This window comes from Urocampus carinirostris, chromosome 6 (assembly GCF_059441175.1).
Source record: "Urocampus carinirostris isolate Australia breed hairy pipefish chromosome 6, RoL_Ucar_1.0, whole genome shotgun sequence".
Taxonomy (NCBI): Eukaryota; Metazoa; Chordata; class Actinopteri; order Syngnathiformes; family Syngnathidae; genus Urocampus; species Urocampus carinirostris.
This window is the reverse complement of record NC_142354.1, coordinates 11114550-11130229: the sequence shown is the minus strand read 5'-3', so window position 1 is coordinate 11130229 and position 15680 is coordinate 11114550. Positions and strand designations below refer to the sequence as shown.

At 42.3% G+C, this 15680-nt stretch overlaps 1 protein-coding gene across 5 annotated transcripts in view; it reads left to right on the top strand.

Annotated features, from left to right (window-relative positions):
- The window catches only part of LOC148363806 (calmodulin-binding transcription activator 1-like), a 183325-nt gene that overhangs the window by 124479 nt on the left and 43166 nt on the right, over window positions 1–15680 (top strand). For 4 of the 5 annotated variants that reach the window (XM_088337862.1, XM_088337863.1, XM_088337859.1 and 1 more), the window contains exons 6-8: window positions 928–999; window positions 11109–11262; window positions 14029–15623. In XM_088337862.1, the coding sequence (XP_088193988.1) occupies window positions 928–999; window positions 11109–11262; window positions 14029–15623 (1821 nt within the window). The remainder of the gene's footprint in view (window positions 1–927; window positions 1000–11108; window positions 11263–14028; window positions 15624–15680) is intronic. The other variant, XM_088337864.1, reaches the window with a different exon arrangement.

Sequence of the window (15680 nt, the reverse complement as noted above, 5' to 3'; positions counted from 1 at the left end):
GACAGGTGGAGACCAATCCACTCACAAAGAGAAAAAGAGACGCTGCAAGAGAGAGAGAAATAAAGAAAGGCAGAAACAGAGAGGAGTGTGAGTTTGACAGACAGATAGACACCAAGAGACAGACAAAAAAGTGAGACACTGTATCTCACAGAAAGAGAGAGTGATATGGAATCAGAGCGACAGATAGACACCAAGAGACAAACAGAAAGAGACACTGAGGTACAGAGAGAGAGACAGAGAGGGTGAGGGACAGAAAAAAATATATAAAAATTACACTAAGACACTTAAGGCGAGACACTGAGACACAGAGAGAGAGAGACAGACAGATAGACAGAGAGAACCAAGTAAATTCAAAGTCAGAAAAACAGAGACTAAGAGATAGACAAAAAGAGAAAGAGACACTGAGACACAAAGAGGGAGACAGCCACTGAGATACAGAGACAAAGAGGGGATATAAGAGACCGTCACAAGGAGAAACACTGAGACATAGAGAGATAGGCCGAGAGACAGAAAGAATAAAGTCTAGTCAGAAAGACAGATACTAAGAGACAGACAAAAAGAGAAAGAGACACTGAGACACAAAGGGGGTAACAGCCACTGAGATACAGAGAGACAAAGAGAGAATATAAGAGACGGTCACAAATAGAGACACTGAGACACAGAGAAAGAGACTTTTTACGTCGCTGTTATATACACTGCCTCTGTATTGCGACCCTGACCTTGACAAAAGCCCAGCTTGACCTTCAATGTCCATATTGATGCCAAATATTGACGCACAAAATTAAACCCGAGCTAAGTAGCTATAACCTGAGTTCTCCTTTGCTGTCCTCACCTCATCCTCTCCTTGTGTCCCCTACCTCTATTTTGCCCCGCCCCTTCCCCTCTTGGCCCCGCCCCCTTCTCCCAACTCTCCTCTCCTCTCTCTAGTGTCTGTATGGCTGCTACGTCCACTCCTCCATCATCCCCACCTTCCACCGTAGATGCTATTGGCTGCTGCAGGTAAGAGACCCGCCCCCTTTTTCCCCGGCTTCTCTATGTTCAGACATGACCAATCGAAGGCAAGGGATCAGTAGGAAAATATCATTACACGGTTATGTTTGTATTTAGTGTATCGTGTTCAAATTTTAAACTAATGTTCGCATAAGGTTTGCAAACTATGACCTGCAGGCCGCATGCGGGCCGCCGGGCTTTTGAACCCAGCCCACTAAACAAAAAGTAAAAAAAATTAAACAAAAGGTCTACAAATACAAAAATGTTGCGTTCTAGTCCCCAGGGTCCCTTTGTTGCCCTTCTCCATGAAATTATATTTTCCACAAATAATGTCAACGTCATTTCTAATTTATTTTTTTTAATGGTGCATGTTTCTATGTTTTATCGTATATTCACCTCTCAGATGCCTAAACGACTTGAAATTGATTTAATAATAAATTCGAAAATGAATATATTTTCTGTCAAAATTAGAATGACTTTTAGTTGAGTCTAGTCGTCCAGTCACAAGAAGTCTCAACCGCTGTACAGAAAGTACACAGACAAATTTAGTTCATGTGTGTGAATATTGGTAACAAAACAAGGTGCGAGCAGAGTCCTTTTGTAAAAATGTCTCTAAATACTGCAAACCAGAAGAGCACAGATGCATTTACCTTCATCTGTCTGACATGGTCATAGTTATAATAGTCTGTTTTATACACCCAAACATTATTTCAGTCAATTTTTAAAAAATGTGTCTTGAAATGAAATGATCTGCATTTTATATAGCGCTTTTCAAGTCAATGACTTCCCAAAGCGCTTTACAATGTGCTCCACATTTCCCAATAGCAGCCTTGCAGCCATGTAAGGCGCTAAACTGCTTATTGGGGGTATTAGGGGTTCAGTGTCTTACCCAAGGACACTTCGACATGTAACACGGACGTGCCGGGATTCGAACTGGGATCCCTTGATCCCAAGACGAGCGCTCAACCTCCTGAGCTATTGCCACCCCTTTTTATCAAATACAAATTTTACAGTTAATATTCACTATGTCCTACATATATCTGTTATCTATTGTCATTTCAGGACAGTTGTATTATTATAAACATGATATTTTTAAAATTCTATTTAAATGTATTATTTATTTTATAACTATAGCTGTGTATAGAATAGACAATTCGGTACTTTTCCATTATCTCCTCATTTGATAAAAGCATAAAAACATTTTTGCAATAATGTAACCACATCTTTGTATAAAAATGTACTTCTCTGATGTATGCTAATTTTCTGTCATTTGTTTTTATTTTTTGAACTTTAAATTCAGGAAATTATCAAACCTTTCATTTTTTTAACATATTTTTGTCAAAAAATGCACTACATTCAAAACATGTTGCACCACTTAATGTTGACGGGTATAGACGTCTAATGCATGAATGCAGTAAATGCCGATGACGGCTAATTCCGTCAATAGCCTGTTTTTATGTCATACCAGTATTAAAAAAATGTTTACAATTCTGTCCCAGAAACACCATTGACTACACAAACTGACAGTGAGCAAACAGGTGCTTAAAATCATTGTAAATGCTTGGATTATGAGTGAGGGACAGACTCACTTCCTCCACCCGGGGGAGTAAAAGCCCACATTTAACCAAACCCCACATATGCATATTACCCGATTCTTATTACAGTGTGTATTTTCCGTAGCACTATTTAATTACTCTATAGCAAAATGTTATATTGGGTATTTTTGTATTCTGTATCTTTTATTTTATTATTTTATTTTTCAACTCATGGAGACTACTGGATGTGTGAATTTCCCTATTTCTGACCATATAGACCATGCAATAAATGAAGATTTTTATTTTAAAAATTGCGTGAAGACGACCCGGACATGCATGCTCTGGTGGCTTGTCATTATGAAGTTGTCATGTGAAGCATTACCGCCCCCTATTGGTTCCAACCAAGAAGACAGCTCTATTTAGAAATCCGGCTCTTTTGTCTCGGATCACGGAAAGGGCCCACTCTTTCGGCTCCCAAACGGCTCCTCAATGTGATTTTTTTAATGATATGTTATCAATAATGACCAAGCATGATGCACCAAGTTATTTAGTTATTAGTAATTGTTTTGTAGGGGATACCTGAAAAACACATGAAATATCAACCAAACTGAATTTGGAAAATACAAAACAATTTTAGCTTTTTACACACTGAACAGATTTAAATTGAACAACAAGACAAAATCCCATAAAATGCCAAACAATAAGATATCCAATGAAAATATTCCGCGCTATTGTCAGGACTAGAACGGAAACAGCATCCACTTGCTGCGCCCACGATCCGGCGTTCGCTCTCGTACTCGGTTTGTGATCACAACACAGAAGTGGATCTTCTGTGGCGAGCGATGGCGGTGTGGGGGACGGAAAAACGGGTCGGTAGCCAGGACAGGAGAGCAAAAACGTGGTCTGGGTTGGAAGCGAGTCGTAAGCCAGAATGGGAAAGCAGACGTGGTCAGGATCAAAAACGGGTCGTAAGTCGGGACGGGAGAGCCGATGTGGTCGGGATCAAAACGGGTTGTAGCTGGAGAGAAACAGGAGCAAAAACGGGACAGGCGAGAATCAGAGTAAAAAAAAGGCTTGCCTTGTTTCATGGAGATTCGCAGACGGACTGACATCCGGGGATTGACAGGACAGGGTTCAAATAGTACAGGGAGCCAATCATAACCCGCGGCGGTTGGCGCCAAATGAGCGGGCACAGCTGAGTCACATCAGTAATTATGACAGCTATCAAATGATTAACTCTTTCCAATTCTATTTTCACTCATTTAGACACATATCTTTTGAAAGACATGCAAAAAAGAAAAATTATAATAAGTAACAAAAAGTAAAAAATCAGGAGTCTCTAAGATTGAAAGATTGAATACACTCCACTTTGAAGCAATCTTTATCATTAAAATGAGTCCAAATTCGGCTCATTTTTCTGCTTTTTATACATACAGCACTTTCTTTCTTTTTTCTTCCATATTGAAGTCCATTTTTACCCAACACCTATAGAGCCCTTTCCATCTTTGTAAACATGTGTGATATATTGAAGTTGCGCGTGCATTGTTAAAGCAGAATGGCAGAATTCATGTCAGTTTAGAGTAGCCAAATGACACAAAAAGGATGGTAGATCGTAGATAAGAATAGCTCAAAATTGAACAAAGCGTGGGCTAGCAGCAAGACAGCAACTTTATTTTAGTCATTATTTATCCCCTGACGGTACTGGAAAAATGGAAAATTTGGCCTTGAAAGTGCTTGAAAAGTGCTGGAATTTGGCCATGAAAAAGGTATACAAACCCTGAATACCATCATAAAGTCTTCTCTGTATCTAAATAATCATTAATCCTACTGTTAATTTTACGCACTACGCGTTTAATCTACTAAATTGTCCATTCGGTTTTCAAAACAGAACAGTAACTTCCAACATAAAGAGTCAATAAACATCCTCCTCTTCAAAATTTAATGATGCAAAAAAAAGAAAAAGCGGGGTAATAATAAAAAGCGGACACTATTCCGGGGTTTATCGTCCCATTCAGGATGGATTCGGGTACGATGTGAACGCAGTAGCTTCAAGAAACTTTTTTTTTTCACTGAGAACTTTTTCAACCGGCCTTGCCGGGGTCGAAATGCGATACTAACCAAGAAAACCTTTTTTTTTAAATTAAAAATAGGAAATAGAGAACAAGAACAGAAAAAAAATGAGAAAATAAAGTTAAGAACATAATGGATTTTTTAAAAGAAAAAAATAAAAGGAAAAGTACTATATTTATTTATTCACTTATATTTCTAGCGATTTTTTTATCGTAGAATAAAAACAAACATCATACTGTCTTTTTAATTTATTTTTAACTTGTTTTTCAATGAGGAAAACAATCATTAAAAGAAAATGAGAAAATAAGATTAAGAAAATTAGGGAAACATGGTATGATTTTTTTTGTATTTTAACATTTTATTCTATTCGAAAAGACGTCATTTTTCACTATATAACTTGTTTGTCAGGACCAGAACGGAGACAGGACCCACTTGTGTTACGTTTCTCTCAGTTTTATTGGAAGAAAGGAAAGGGTTGCACCCACGATCCGGTGATCGCTAGACACGGGAAGCAGGTCGCTCCGAATGCAGAAGTGGGACTTCCGTGGCAGGCGATGGTGGTGTCGAGAACGGAAAAAAAACGGGTCAGTAGCCGGGACAGGAGAGCCAAAAAACTTGGTCGGGATCGGAAACAAGTCGAAAGCCAGGAGAGGAGAGTAGACGTGGTCAGGTTCAAAAAACGGGTCGAAGCCAGGAAAATACGCGGTAGCAAAAACAGGTGGGAGTCAGGGTCGAAAAAGCTTGCCTAGAGTACACTGAGGTTTGCAGACGGACTGACAGCAGGTGACAGAAAGGAGCGGGTTTAAATAGCGACAGGGAGCTAATCAGAGTCCACACATTGGTAATCATGACATTGTTTTTGTTTAAGGAAAATAATCCCTAAATAAGAAAATAATCGAAATGTTAAATAAGATTAAGAGAATAAGAAAAAAGCCGGTTTTAATGTTTTATATCCTTACCAATTATTTATAGTAAAATAAAAACAAACGTCATATTTTCTTTTTACTATATCATTAACCTGCATAGTCGATAAGGAAAAAAGTATCATTTGGGTTTCTTTGGGTTTTTTTCCAAAGAAAATCACGTTAGGAAGATGAGAAAAAGTAAATATTACTTTTTCTATATTTTTAACAGATTTTCATCCGAAACACGTGCTTGTTCTGTTTTCACTTGTGTTAATCCTTTGATAAAATCCAAGTCATGATTATTTGAGACGCCCTTAATCACAAGGAGCTGCAAAGACCAGACTTCAGACTATTATGACACCATACCCTGATCTAAAACCCACATGGGGGCAAGGAAAAACTCCAAAACCTCAAGTCAAGTCATGTTTATTTGTGATGCCCTTAATCACAAGGAGTCTCAAAGAGCTGCACGGACCACAGACTATTGCAAACTACTATGACACCATCCCCTGATCTAAAACCTACATGAGGGCAAGGAAAAACTCAAAAACCTCAGCATGAGGAATATGAAGAAACCTTGAGAAGGGACCGCACATGGGGTAAACACCCTTCCATGAAATTGAAATTCAAGAGCTGGCTTGCATTAAAAATATCATTTTTTTTCAAAGGAAATAATTGTAAGAAATTTAGAATCGTCACAGATTATTCTTCTTATTTTGAATTTTTTTTTCTAGTTAAATAAAAAACAAACAATAATATTTTGTTTTAGTCTCATTCATTCATTTCATTTGTTTTGTAATAAACAATCATAAATAAGAAAATAATCTACTATTGTTTTCATTTAAATAAAGTTAAGAAAATGTGTAAAGATATCTATTTTAAGTTATTTTTCTTTTAGTATTGTTCTTGTAATTTAACAGTGTTTCTTGGTAAAATAAAAACAAACATGCTACCTTTAGTATATTTTATTATCGACAATTTTGCTTAATCTAAGAAAAGACTTGTCATCTTTTCAAAAAAATATAATATTTTTGGTAGTAGAATAAAAAACAAACATCCTCTTTTCCTTTTACTATCATTATAATCCTTTTACTATATTTATAATCGTTAAATGTGCGGCACGGCGGCTGCTTGGTTAGCATGCAGCCCCACGGTGCAGAGGTTCAGGGTTCAAGTCCAGCTATCGCAGCTTCCTCATCTGGAGTTTGCATGTTCTCCCTGTGCTTGCGTGGGTTTCCTCCCACATTCTAAAAGCATGCATGTCAGGTTAATTTGCCAGTCCAAATTGTCCCTAAGTGTGAATGAGCGAGTGAGTTGTCTGTCTCTGTGTGCCCTGCCACTGGCTGCTCACTGCCCAAAGATAGCTGGGATGGGTCTTCAGCACCCCCGCGACCCTACTGACGATAAACGGTGCAGATAATGGATGGATGGATGGATATATATAGGGGCAGCACGGCGGCTGAGTGGTTAGCGTATATGCGGTATAGTTCTGAGGTCATGAGATCGAACCTCCTGTGCGAAGTTTGCATGTTCTCCCCATGCATGCCTCCCACATTCTAAAATCATGCATGTCAAGTGAATTGGCCGGTCCAAATTGTCCCTAGGTGTGAATGAGTGAGTGAGTTGTCTGTCTCTGTGTCCCTACCGACCATAGTCAGCTGGAATGGGCTCTGGCACCCCGGCGACCCTACTGAGGATAAGCGGTGCAGATAATGGATGGAATGGATAATCCTTTAATGAGCAAAACTAAGAAAGTGAAACATTTTTTTGCCTTGGAAAAATCACTACAGTATTTGACTTACTTAACTACTTATTTTCCTTCAGTGTACTAAAACACACGCCCACTCAGGCAAAAGGGTCAGCACAACTCCATCATCATATTGAATCTTTTCATTCCATTTTCTGCAAAAATATCAAATGATGTTCATTTCAAAAATGGAAATCCCCTCCGCCTTCACGCGTCCCCCGCCTTGCATAATTTGTCACATGAATTTTACAAGGACGTCCTTGCCACGTCGGCTAAATTGATTCCCCCCCTTATCAAATACATCGCAATCTCCCCCCTGTTTATCATGCATTTCCTCGACTCCCCTTTTTGCGAAATTCCGCGTCACGTCGGCGAATATGATCAGAAACGAGCCTGCGTGTCGATTTTTTTCTCATCCGGCCTCCTCCTCCACCTCACCTGCTGAATTTTTAATGGAGAAGCGCCACGTACACACCTGTTGAATCATTCATAACGTATAAATTCCGTGAGCTACGGTACGGCCGCTTCGGAAATGGTCGGTGCCGGCCCCTGCAGTGTCCGAGCGGGGGCCGGGCCCCCGTAAATGTTTTATGGGGAGGTGAGGGAGTCTTGTCTGACACGCTATGAACGACCTCCCACCTGACCTGTGTTGTTGCGTTGCTGAAAAATATAAGTACCCTATTTCTTCGTATAAAACAAGGATTTGTTTTACTCAGAAAAAGAACTCAAAGTTTGGGAGCACGTTATACACGAGGTTCTACGGTAATATATTACCGTATTTGTGCAGTGATTAATATTGCTGAGCACAATCGCAAAATACTAGATGCAATGGGAATCGAACCCAGGTCACGGGGGTGACAGAGCTGAATCCTAATCACTAAATTACCGAAGATATAGACGGTGTACAGTGCTGTTTGAAATTATAGCAGTGCAATGTGACTAACCAGAATGACTCAGGTTTTTAGCGTATTTTTTTATTGTTACATTCCAGACAAGTTACCAGTAGGTGCAGTTGTCAAGACCAGAACGGAGACAGGACCCACTTGCGTTACATTTCTCTCAGTTTTATTCGAAGAAGGGAAACGGTTGCACCCATGATCGGGAACGGAAAAAACGGGTCAGTAGCCAGGAAACAGGCGGGAGCAAAAACCGGTGTGAGTCAGGGTCGAAAAAGCTTACCTAGAGTACACTGAGGTTTGCAGACAGACTGACAACAGGTGACAGAAAGGAGTGAGACAATCAGAGTCGGAGGCAGTTTGTGCCAAAGGAGCAGGCACAGATGACTCACATCAGTAATCATCAGTGTGGCAACCCATTTTGTAAGTTCATTTATTTTGGGAAATAAAAACACCAAATCAAGTGTGAATCCGGTGTGCATCTGTGACGCCTATTAAGGGATGATGAAGCCAGCACAGTTTGAACATGCATTTGAGGAAAATGGGTCGTTCAAGAGACTGCTCCGAAGAACGGCGTTCTTTGATCAAAAAGTTGATTGCAGAGGGTAGAACCTATAAAGAGGTGCAACAAATTGTTGACTGTTCAGCTCAAATCATCTGCAATGCCTTCAATGGGTAGAAAAACCAGAGTCACATGAAAGAAACCTGAAGACAACAGTTAAAATGGACCGGAGAATAACCAGAATGGCAAAGGCTCAGCCAATGATCAGATCCAGGATAAGCAAACACAGTCTGCAGTTACCTGTAAACGCCGTGTCAGTCCGTGAGAAGCAAATTTATTTTCAAGAATCCCAAGCAAAGTCCCTCTGTTAAAAAATGGCATGTGCAGAAGAGGTTACAATTCGCCAAAAAACACATTAACTGGCCTAAGGAAAAATGAACATTTTTTTGGACTAATTAAAATAAAACTCTCCTTTTGGGGTTCAGGAATCACAGACCATGTTTAAGATGACCCCCAAACTACCTCAGTACACATTGAAGACTGTGAAGCATGGTGGTGCAAGTATCATGGTCCGGGCATGTTTCTCCTACTCTGGTGTTGGGCACATTTATGGCATACCAGGGATTATGGATCAGTTTGTGTATATCAAGATACTTGAAGAAGTTATGTTACCTTATGCTGAATAGGGCATGCCCTTGAATTGGGTGTTCCAACAAGAAAATGACCCCAAACACACCAGTAAAAACCACTAAAATCAATGTTATGGAGTGGCCAGCCCAATCCACAGATCTCAATCCGATCTAGAGCTTGTGGGGTGATGTAAAAAATACTGTTTGTGAAGCAAAACCAAGAAATGTAAATGAAGTGTGGAATGCTGTTAAGCAATTATGGAGTTAAAACTGAAGCGTGCCACAAGTATGTTGACTCCATGCCACTCAAATCTGAAGCAGTTATAAAAACCTCTGGTCATGCAACTAAATATAAGAATTGCTGGATGTTACCTTTTTGGGAAATACAAAATAGGTATTCGGATAAACAAAACAGAAAGTGGCCCTGAAAGATATGAGTAAACGCAAGAAAAACGCCTGAACATGGAAAAGACTCTTTTGGTGTACATGTCCAATGTTCACCCCGGGGGCTAGTTACATCCCGTAATCAAATTTTTACCGGGCCACGGCCTCTGTCAAAAAATTAATCATATTTTTGGAGAGGACGACATTGGCTAGTCGTTGGCCCGGCTAGCTCAGTCGGTAGAGCATGACACTCTTAATCTCAGGGTCGTGGGTTTGGGCCCCACGTTGGGCACCACTTATTATGGAGATGACGCCGTTGGGCATCGCCCCAAAATATACACAGAGACAGAAATATGACAGAGGGAATGCCCTTTATTCAGCAACATTCAAGCCACTTTCAAATTCGTCCAGGAGGCGCAGGGCTTTTTATACTGTGTTCTCGTGATCGCGTGATGTTTTTCTCGGATTCCAAAGTGTTTTTTTCTTGGGATCGACTCGCTTAAGTCAGCTACTTGTGAGTTCTTGTATCAACATTTTTTCATAACATCTTGCCAGATTTCTGTTGTCAGCTCTGTTGTCAGCTCGAAGCTGACTTACAGTTAATCCACAACAATATGTGGCCCACCAGTAATGTTGACCGCGGTATAAAATACATTTGTACAAATAACAAAATCACGATTTCACTAGATGACGGCAGTAGCCCTTTGGCCACCTTGCCGTTGGCTTTCTGTGAAAATTGTAGCCCACCCCATTTCGGACATGGTGACTGTAAATATAAAAAGGAACGTTGACTGTGAGGGCCTCCGCTTCCAGGACAAGTGAATGTTGGAGTATTTTCTTCCCCGAAATCAAAAACAACCGTGTCTGCCTGATTTGCCAAATGACTGTGGCTGTTTTCAAAGAATATAATACCATAATGTCAGATGCAAAAACACTGGAAACAAACACTGTGAAAAGGTGAAGCAACGGGAAGCTGCTTTAACTGCACACGAAACGCCAGCGAGTAAAATGAGAATGCTACAAAAGCGAGCCATGAGATAGCGACGCTGATCACTAAGCACTGCAAACCTTTTGCAATGTGTGAATTTATTAAGTGCTGTTCAAGCTGAGTCGTCGGCCCTCACACATTTTAAACCTACTAAATCTGACTTGCCTTCTTAAAAGTATCTGATGAAGAATGAAACTTTTAGGGAGATTAAATAAGTCACTGCTTAATTTTCTTGTTGGAGTTGTGTTCTTAGTTTATTAGTTAATTATTTTAATCATGGCGTTTGTCACTTAGGCTTAGTTTGAGTTGAGAAAAATTGAAACAAAATTTGTAATCAGAAATTATATACAAGAATAAACCTAGTTGTTACAGTTACTAGTTACTTCATTTAAAAATTGATATCCAGTTACCCCCCATATTACTGACACCCGAAAGTAGCGCGTCACTCCTGTTGTCTTGCAGAACCCGGACATCGTCCTGGTGCACTACCTGAACGTTCCAGCAGTGGACGACAGCGGGAAGCCGTGCGGTCCGGTTCTGTGTTCCATCAACACGGACAGGAAAGAGTGGGCCAAGTGGAGTAAAGAGGAGCTCATCGGACAACTCAAGCCCATGTGTGAGTAGCCGCTCTCGTTTGTTTACACTGAAAAGTCCAAAAAATGCCAAAATCGTCCTTGCAACTGCTTGAAAAGTGCCTAAATGAAAGTGTTCGAACCCTGTAAATACCCTAAATTCCAGACTACAGGGGTGAATCGATTAAAAGCCGTATTTAATCTATTTTCCGGACTATAAATTGGAGTTTTCATAGTTTGCTCGGGGGTGCGACTTATCTGTGAAATGTTTAACACATTACCAGGTTCAAATTTCTCGTTGTATTTTCACACTTGGGCAGCACAGCAGCGCAGTGGATAGCGCGTGTGCAGCACAGTTCTGAGGTTATGAGATCAAACCTCCTGTGTGGAGTTTGGATGTTCTCCCTGTGCTTGCGAGGGTTTCGTTGTCTGTCCCTGTGTGCCCTGCGACTGGCTGGCAACCAGTTCAGGGTGTCCACTGCCCACTGCCCGAGGATGGCTGGGGTGGGCTCCGGCACCCCCGCAACCCTACTGAGGATAAGCGGTGCAGATAATGGATGGATGGATGTTAATTGGTTGGTTGGTCAGATCCCTTAACCACACCAGTCAGTGGGGGCACAATATAATGTGGTGTGTCTTAGGGCAAGTACAGCCAGGTCGCACTCTCCCTCTCCAGGCCAACAAATGTTTCCAACTGCTCTCATACTGGGGACCTTCGCGTGCCAGGCGAATGTGCTAACCACTGCTGTGTTAACGTTTGCCCTTGTGACGTATGCTAGGGGGGGGGGGGGGGGGTGCAACAGGACCTGACTTGACTTAAAGTATTTTTCCTTCTTATATTACTGTAATTTTGACCTGTTTTTAAAAAAAAAACACGTCAGAGGCCTCTCATGCTAAATGAAAAGATAAGAGGCAAATCTAGAACTTGTGATGTCTAACCGACTATAAAGAACCGACTGTGCAGTTTCAGTTATTAAATAATTTTTGCTTTTTTATTTTGGTGACATTTTTCCGATACTTCGGTGCAATGCTGCCATCTACTGGCAAGCTTGCATTGCACCAAAGGAACTAAAAAAAAGCCCAAAAAGATGGAGGTGCCCGAAATATCCATCATGTATTATTCATAAATCAGCATCAGAGAGAAAATGACTTTAGTATTCACACACACACTCTTGCACAAAAAAAAAGATAAAAATGACCTCATCTCTCATCTTTTGATGTGTTTGTGGAGGGCGAATAAGGACAAAGTGCTTTTGTTGACTCCAATTTTTATTCCATTCGCGTTTATCTCTTCCTATCTGTGCCAACTCAGCAAATTCAGGATTACAAATTGTTTTTGCTCCAATTGAAACGTTTTACAAATGACTTTGTGCATTTTGCATGAGCATTTAAAACACTCACTTTCCAGTGACCTGTACTGCAGTCTAGTTTACAGCCGCGAGAGGACGCCAAAGCACGGTTTCAAATAGACAACGAAGTTAATCATCGAAAGAAAACACTGACATTTTCTTTTATTTAATTTGTTGTTGTCGTTTTACAGCTTCAACACACTTATTGATGATCAGCAGTTCTGTCTCTTCCCCTCTATTACATTTGTTTTATTCATTTCACAAATTCACACCAATTCTTCTCATCTCTGCATTTTTTAAACATAAAATTGTTTATAATTCCTTTCACAAGTTTACTCACCATTCTTTTTCTCGCATCATTTTTTCTGAAATTGTTCTGCTTTTTCAAAATATTTTTTTCATTATTTTTACTAATATTATGACTGATTAGCCCCATTCTTAGCTTTCATCTTGCAGTCTGCATTTTTAAGAACTTGGAAACCTTTTAAATTCAATAAACACAAATTAGGGCCTTGAGAAAAATCTTATATTTGGTTAAAAGTCTTACATTTAACTATCTAATGATTTCTTTTTTCTTCGAGATAGAGCTAATAACTGTATAATCAGGAATCTAACAAAAGTATGGAATGTTGTAAAATTATTTTCCTTTTTTTGGGGGACTTATTTTTGGTTCTTTTTGCATGCGTGCATTCGTGCTTTTCAGTATAACTCCTAATAGGACTTTGGCCATTCCCTTGTATTTTTCGCTCCTAGCTGACTCAAGTAGTCAGGAAGTGCGCAGAGGTAAATAGTAGCTGGAGCAATGTGATACCTGACTCCAGAATTATTTCTGTCATGAACCGAAACACGATCAGGACCCAAATGCTTGACGTTTCTCACACAAGCCTTTTATTTTACGGGAAATGGGGAGTCATGTACGTTAGGCAGCAGTCTGGCATGGAATAATAGGAAGCCAGAGGCTGACGAGATCGATACCAATTGTCTGAGCAGATATCGGACAGATGGGGCCGATACCGGACACACAGGATTGATATCATAACAGAATATTGAAAATAAACAGGACAAACTAGACGGGAACAAAAACTGGAAACCGCTATTAAACGGACAAAATAAACGGGAACAATACGGAACAGGAAATACCAACAGGAAACAAAGTCGAGTCAAAACCCACGTCTTGCGAGGCAGAGGTTCGTTGACGGACTGGCAAAGGAAGAGGGAGAGCACTGAGGTTAAATAGACAGAAAGTCAATCTGTCAACGAACCGCAGCTGGCGCCACACAGGCAGGGCCAATTGGGCGCCATGGCAACCGTGACAATTTCATTACTCATAACTTTTTCCCCTTGTTCATAATTTTAAAGCAAAATTCAATTGCCTATGACAAAATGACATTTTTTAAAAATATTCAAACCCAGTTACTACTCTGTATTATTTTCAATTAATGCAATTTTTTTGATCATCAGGTGCCGGAAGCAGCCTCCATCAGAAATGCTCCAGCGTCAAGCAACGAATCATCTCGTCCAAGCAGGAGTCGGGCACGACGGCAGGGGGCGGAGCTGCGGCAGGCGGGGGCAGCGCCCCGGCTCCCCCAAGGTCCGAAGTACCCGACGGCACCGAGGTCCAGAACAGCGACGTTTCTGAAGGCCAGACGGAGCCCAGTCCCGGTGGACGCCGGAGCAGGGCTGGCGGGGGCGACCGCAGGAACGGCCGCCTTCCTAAACCCTCCCTCCTCCCCCAAAGCAGCACGGAAGTGTCCTCCTCCACTTCAACCAATCAGGTGGAAGTCCCCGACACTACCCAGAGCTCGCCCCTTTCCATCGCTAGCGACCTGGCCGACAGCCCAGCCCTCGCCATGGGAGCCGGCACCGCCGTTTTCATGTCCGAGGTAACCACCCTCACCGGGGATTCTGTCTACTCAACCGGCCACACCCACCTCCACGAAACCCCTGCCCCCGGGATCCTGTTAGCGGTCGCCCCTGAAAACCAAAGGTTTGCCTCCTTCCCCGGCGGGGTGGGATTAGGGGAAGGTGGGGAATTGGTTCTCTCAAGCTCTTTGGACTCCGCCGGCGGGGTTAGCCTTCCGGAAACCGCTATGACGTTTGACCCGGATTGCTTTCTCAACAACCCCAAGCAGGGTCAGACCTATGGCGGTGGAAAAACCGAGGGGTGCAACGGAAACAACGGGGGGATTCACTGCTCGTCCAACGGTTTCATCTACAGCCCCTCCCTTGTCAATAACATCAAGAAAGAGGCCACACCCTTGGAGCCGCCACTAGCACCTCAGAGTGGCTACGTCGGGGAAGGGGCTGGACTAAGCCCGAGTACCACCCTCGAACAAATGGACTTCAGCGCCGTAATGTCCTCGCCCTGCGTCTCGGGGTTGACCCAATCAGGACACCACCCTACGCCTAACCTCTTCCTCCAGCAGACCAACGGCACAGAAACCCCCCAAGAACCAGACCAAACTCGGGCATTTGTCGCCAATGGACTCCACAGAACAAATCGAGACCTGTGCAGGAGGAACGGGAAACCGACACCAAGCTCTTTCCCCCTAATCAATCAGGATGCCGACCAACCCGGTGATCAGGAAGTAGGAGGGAAGGTTCTAGAAAACGGCGCTCCGCACGACTCCTATGTGGACGCCGACTACCTCCAACCAACAGAGGGCGACAGCGACGAATCGGGAACGGCGACGGGAGGCGACAATGAAATCCTTTGCAACGGCTTGTCCAGCCCACAAAGATCGCTTTACAACTCCACCCTCCCGCCACCAGGAGGCGGTGTCACCCCGTCCACGGCCGCAACCGGCGCGGCAATCAGCCTGGAAGGGTTCGAAGCCTCCTTCGGGAGCCAGTTTTCAGACCTCATCAACGATTTCATCTCAGTGGAGGGCTCGGGGGCCGCCGTCAATGGGGTCCTCATCCCCCAGGAAGGGGGGACGACGGGTGAAGAGCCGGGGGAAGACCACCAGGCCGAGCAGGGTGCCTTGGGGATGCTCCACGAAAGCGGGAGGCTGTTCACAGTGACAGACTACTCCCCGGAGTGGTCTTATCCAGAGGTTAGTAACAACACGAGGAACATTATTTATTCATGGTTGTTGCCGGGAGTCGAATCA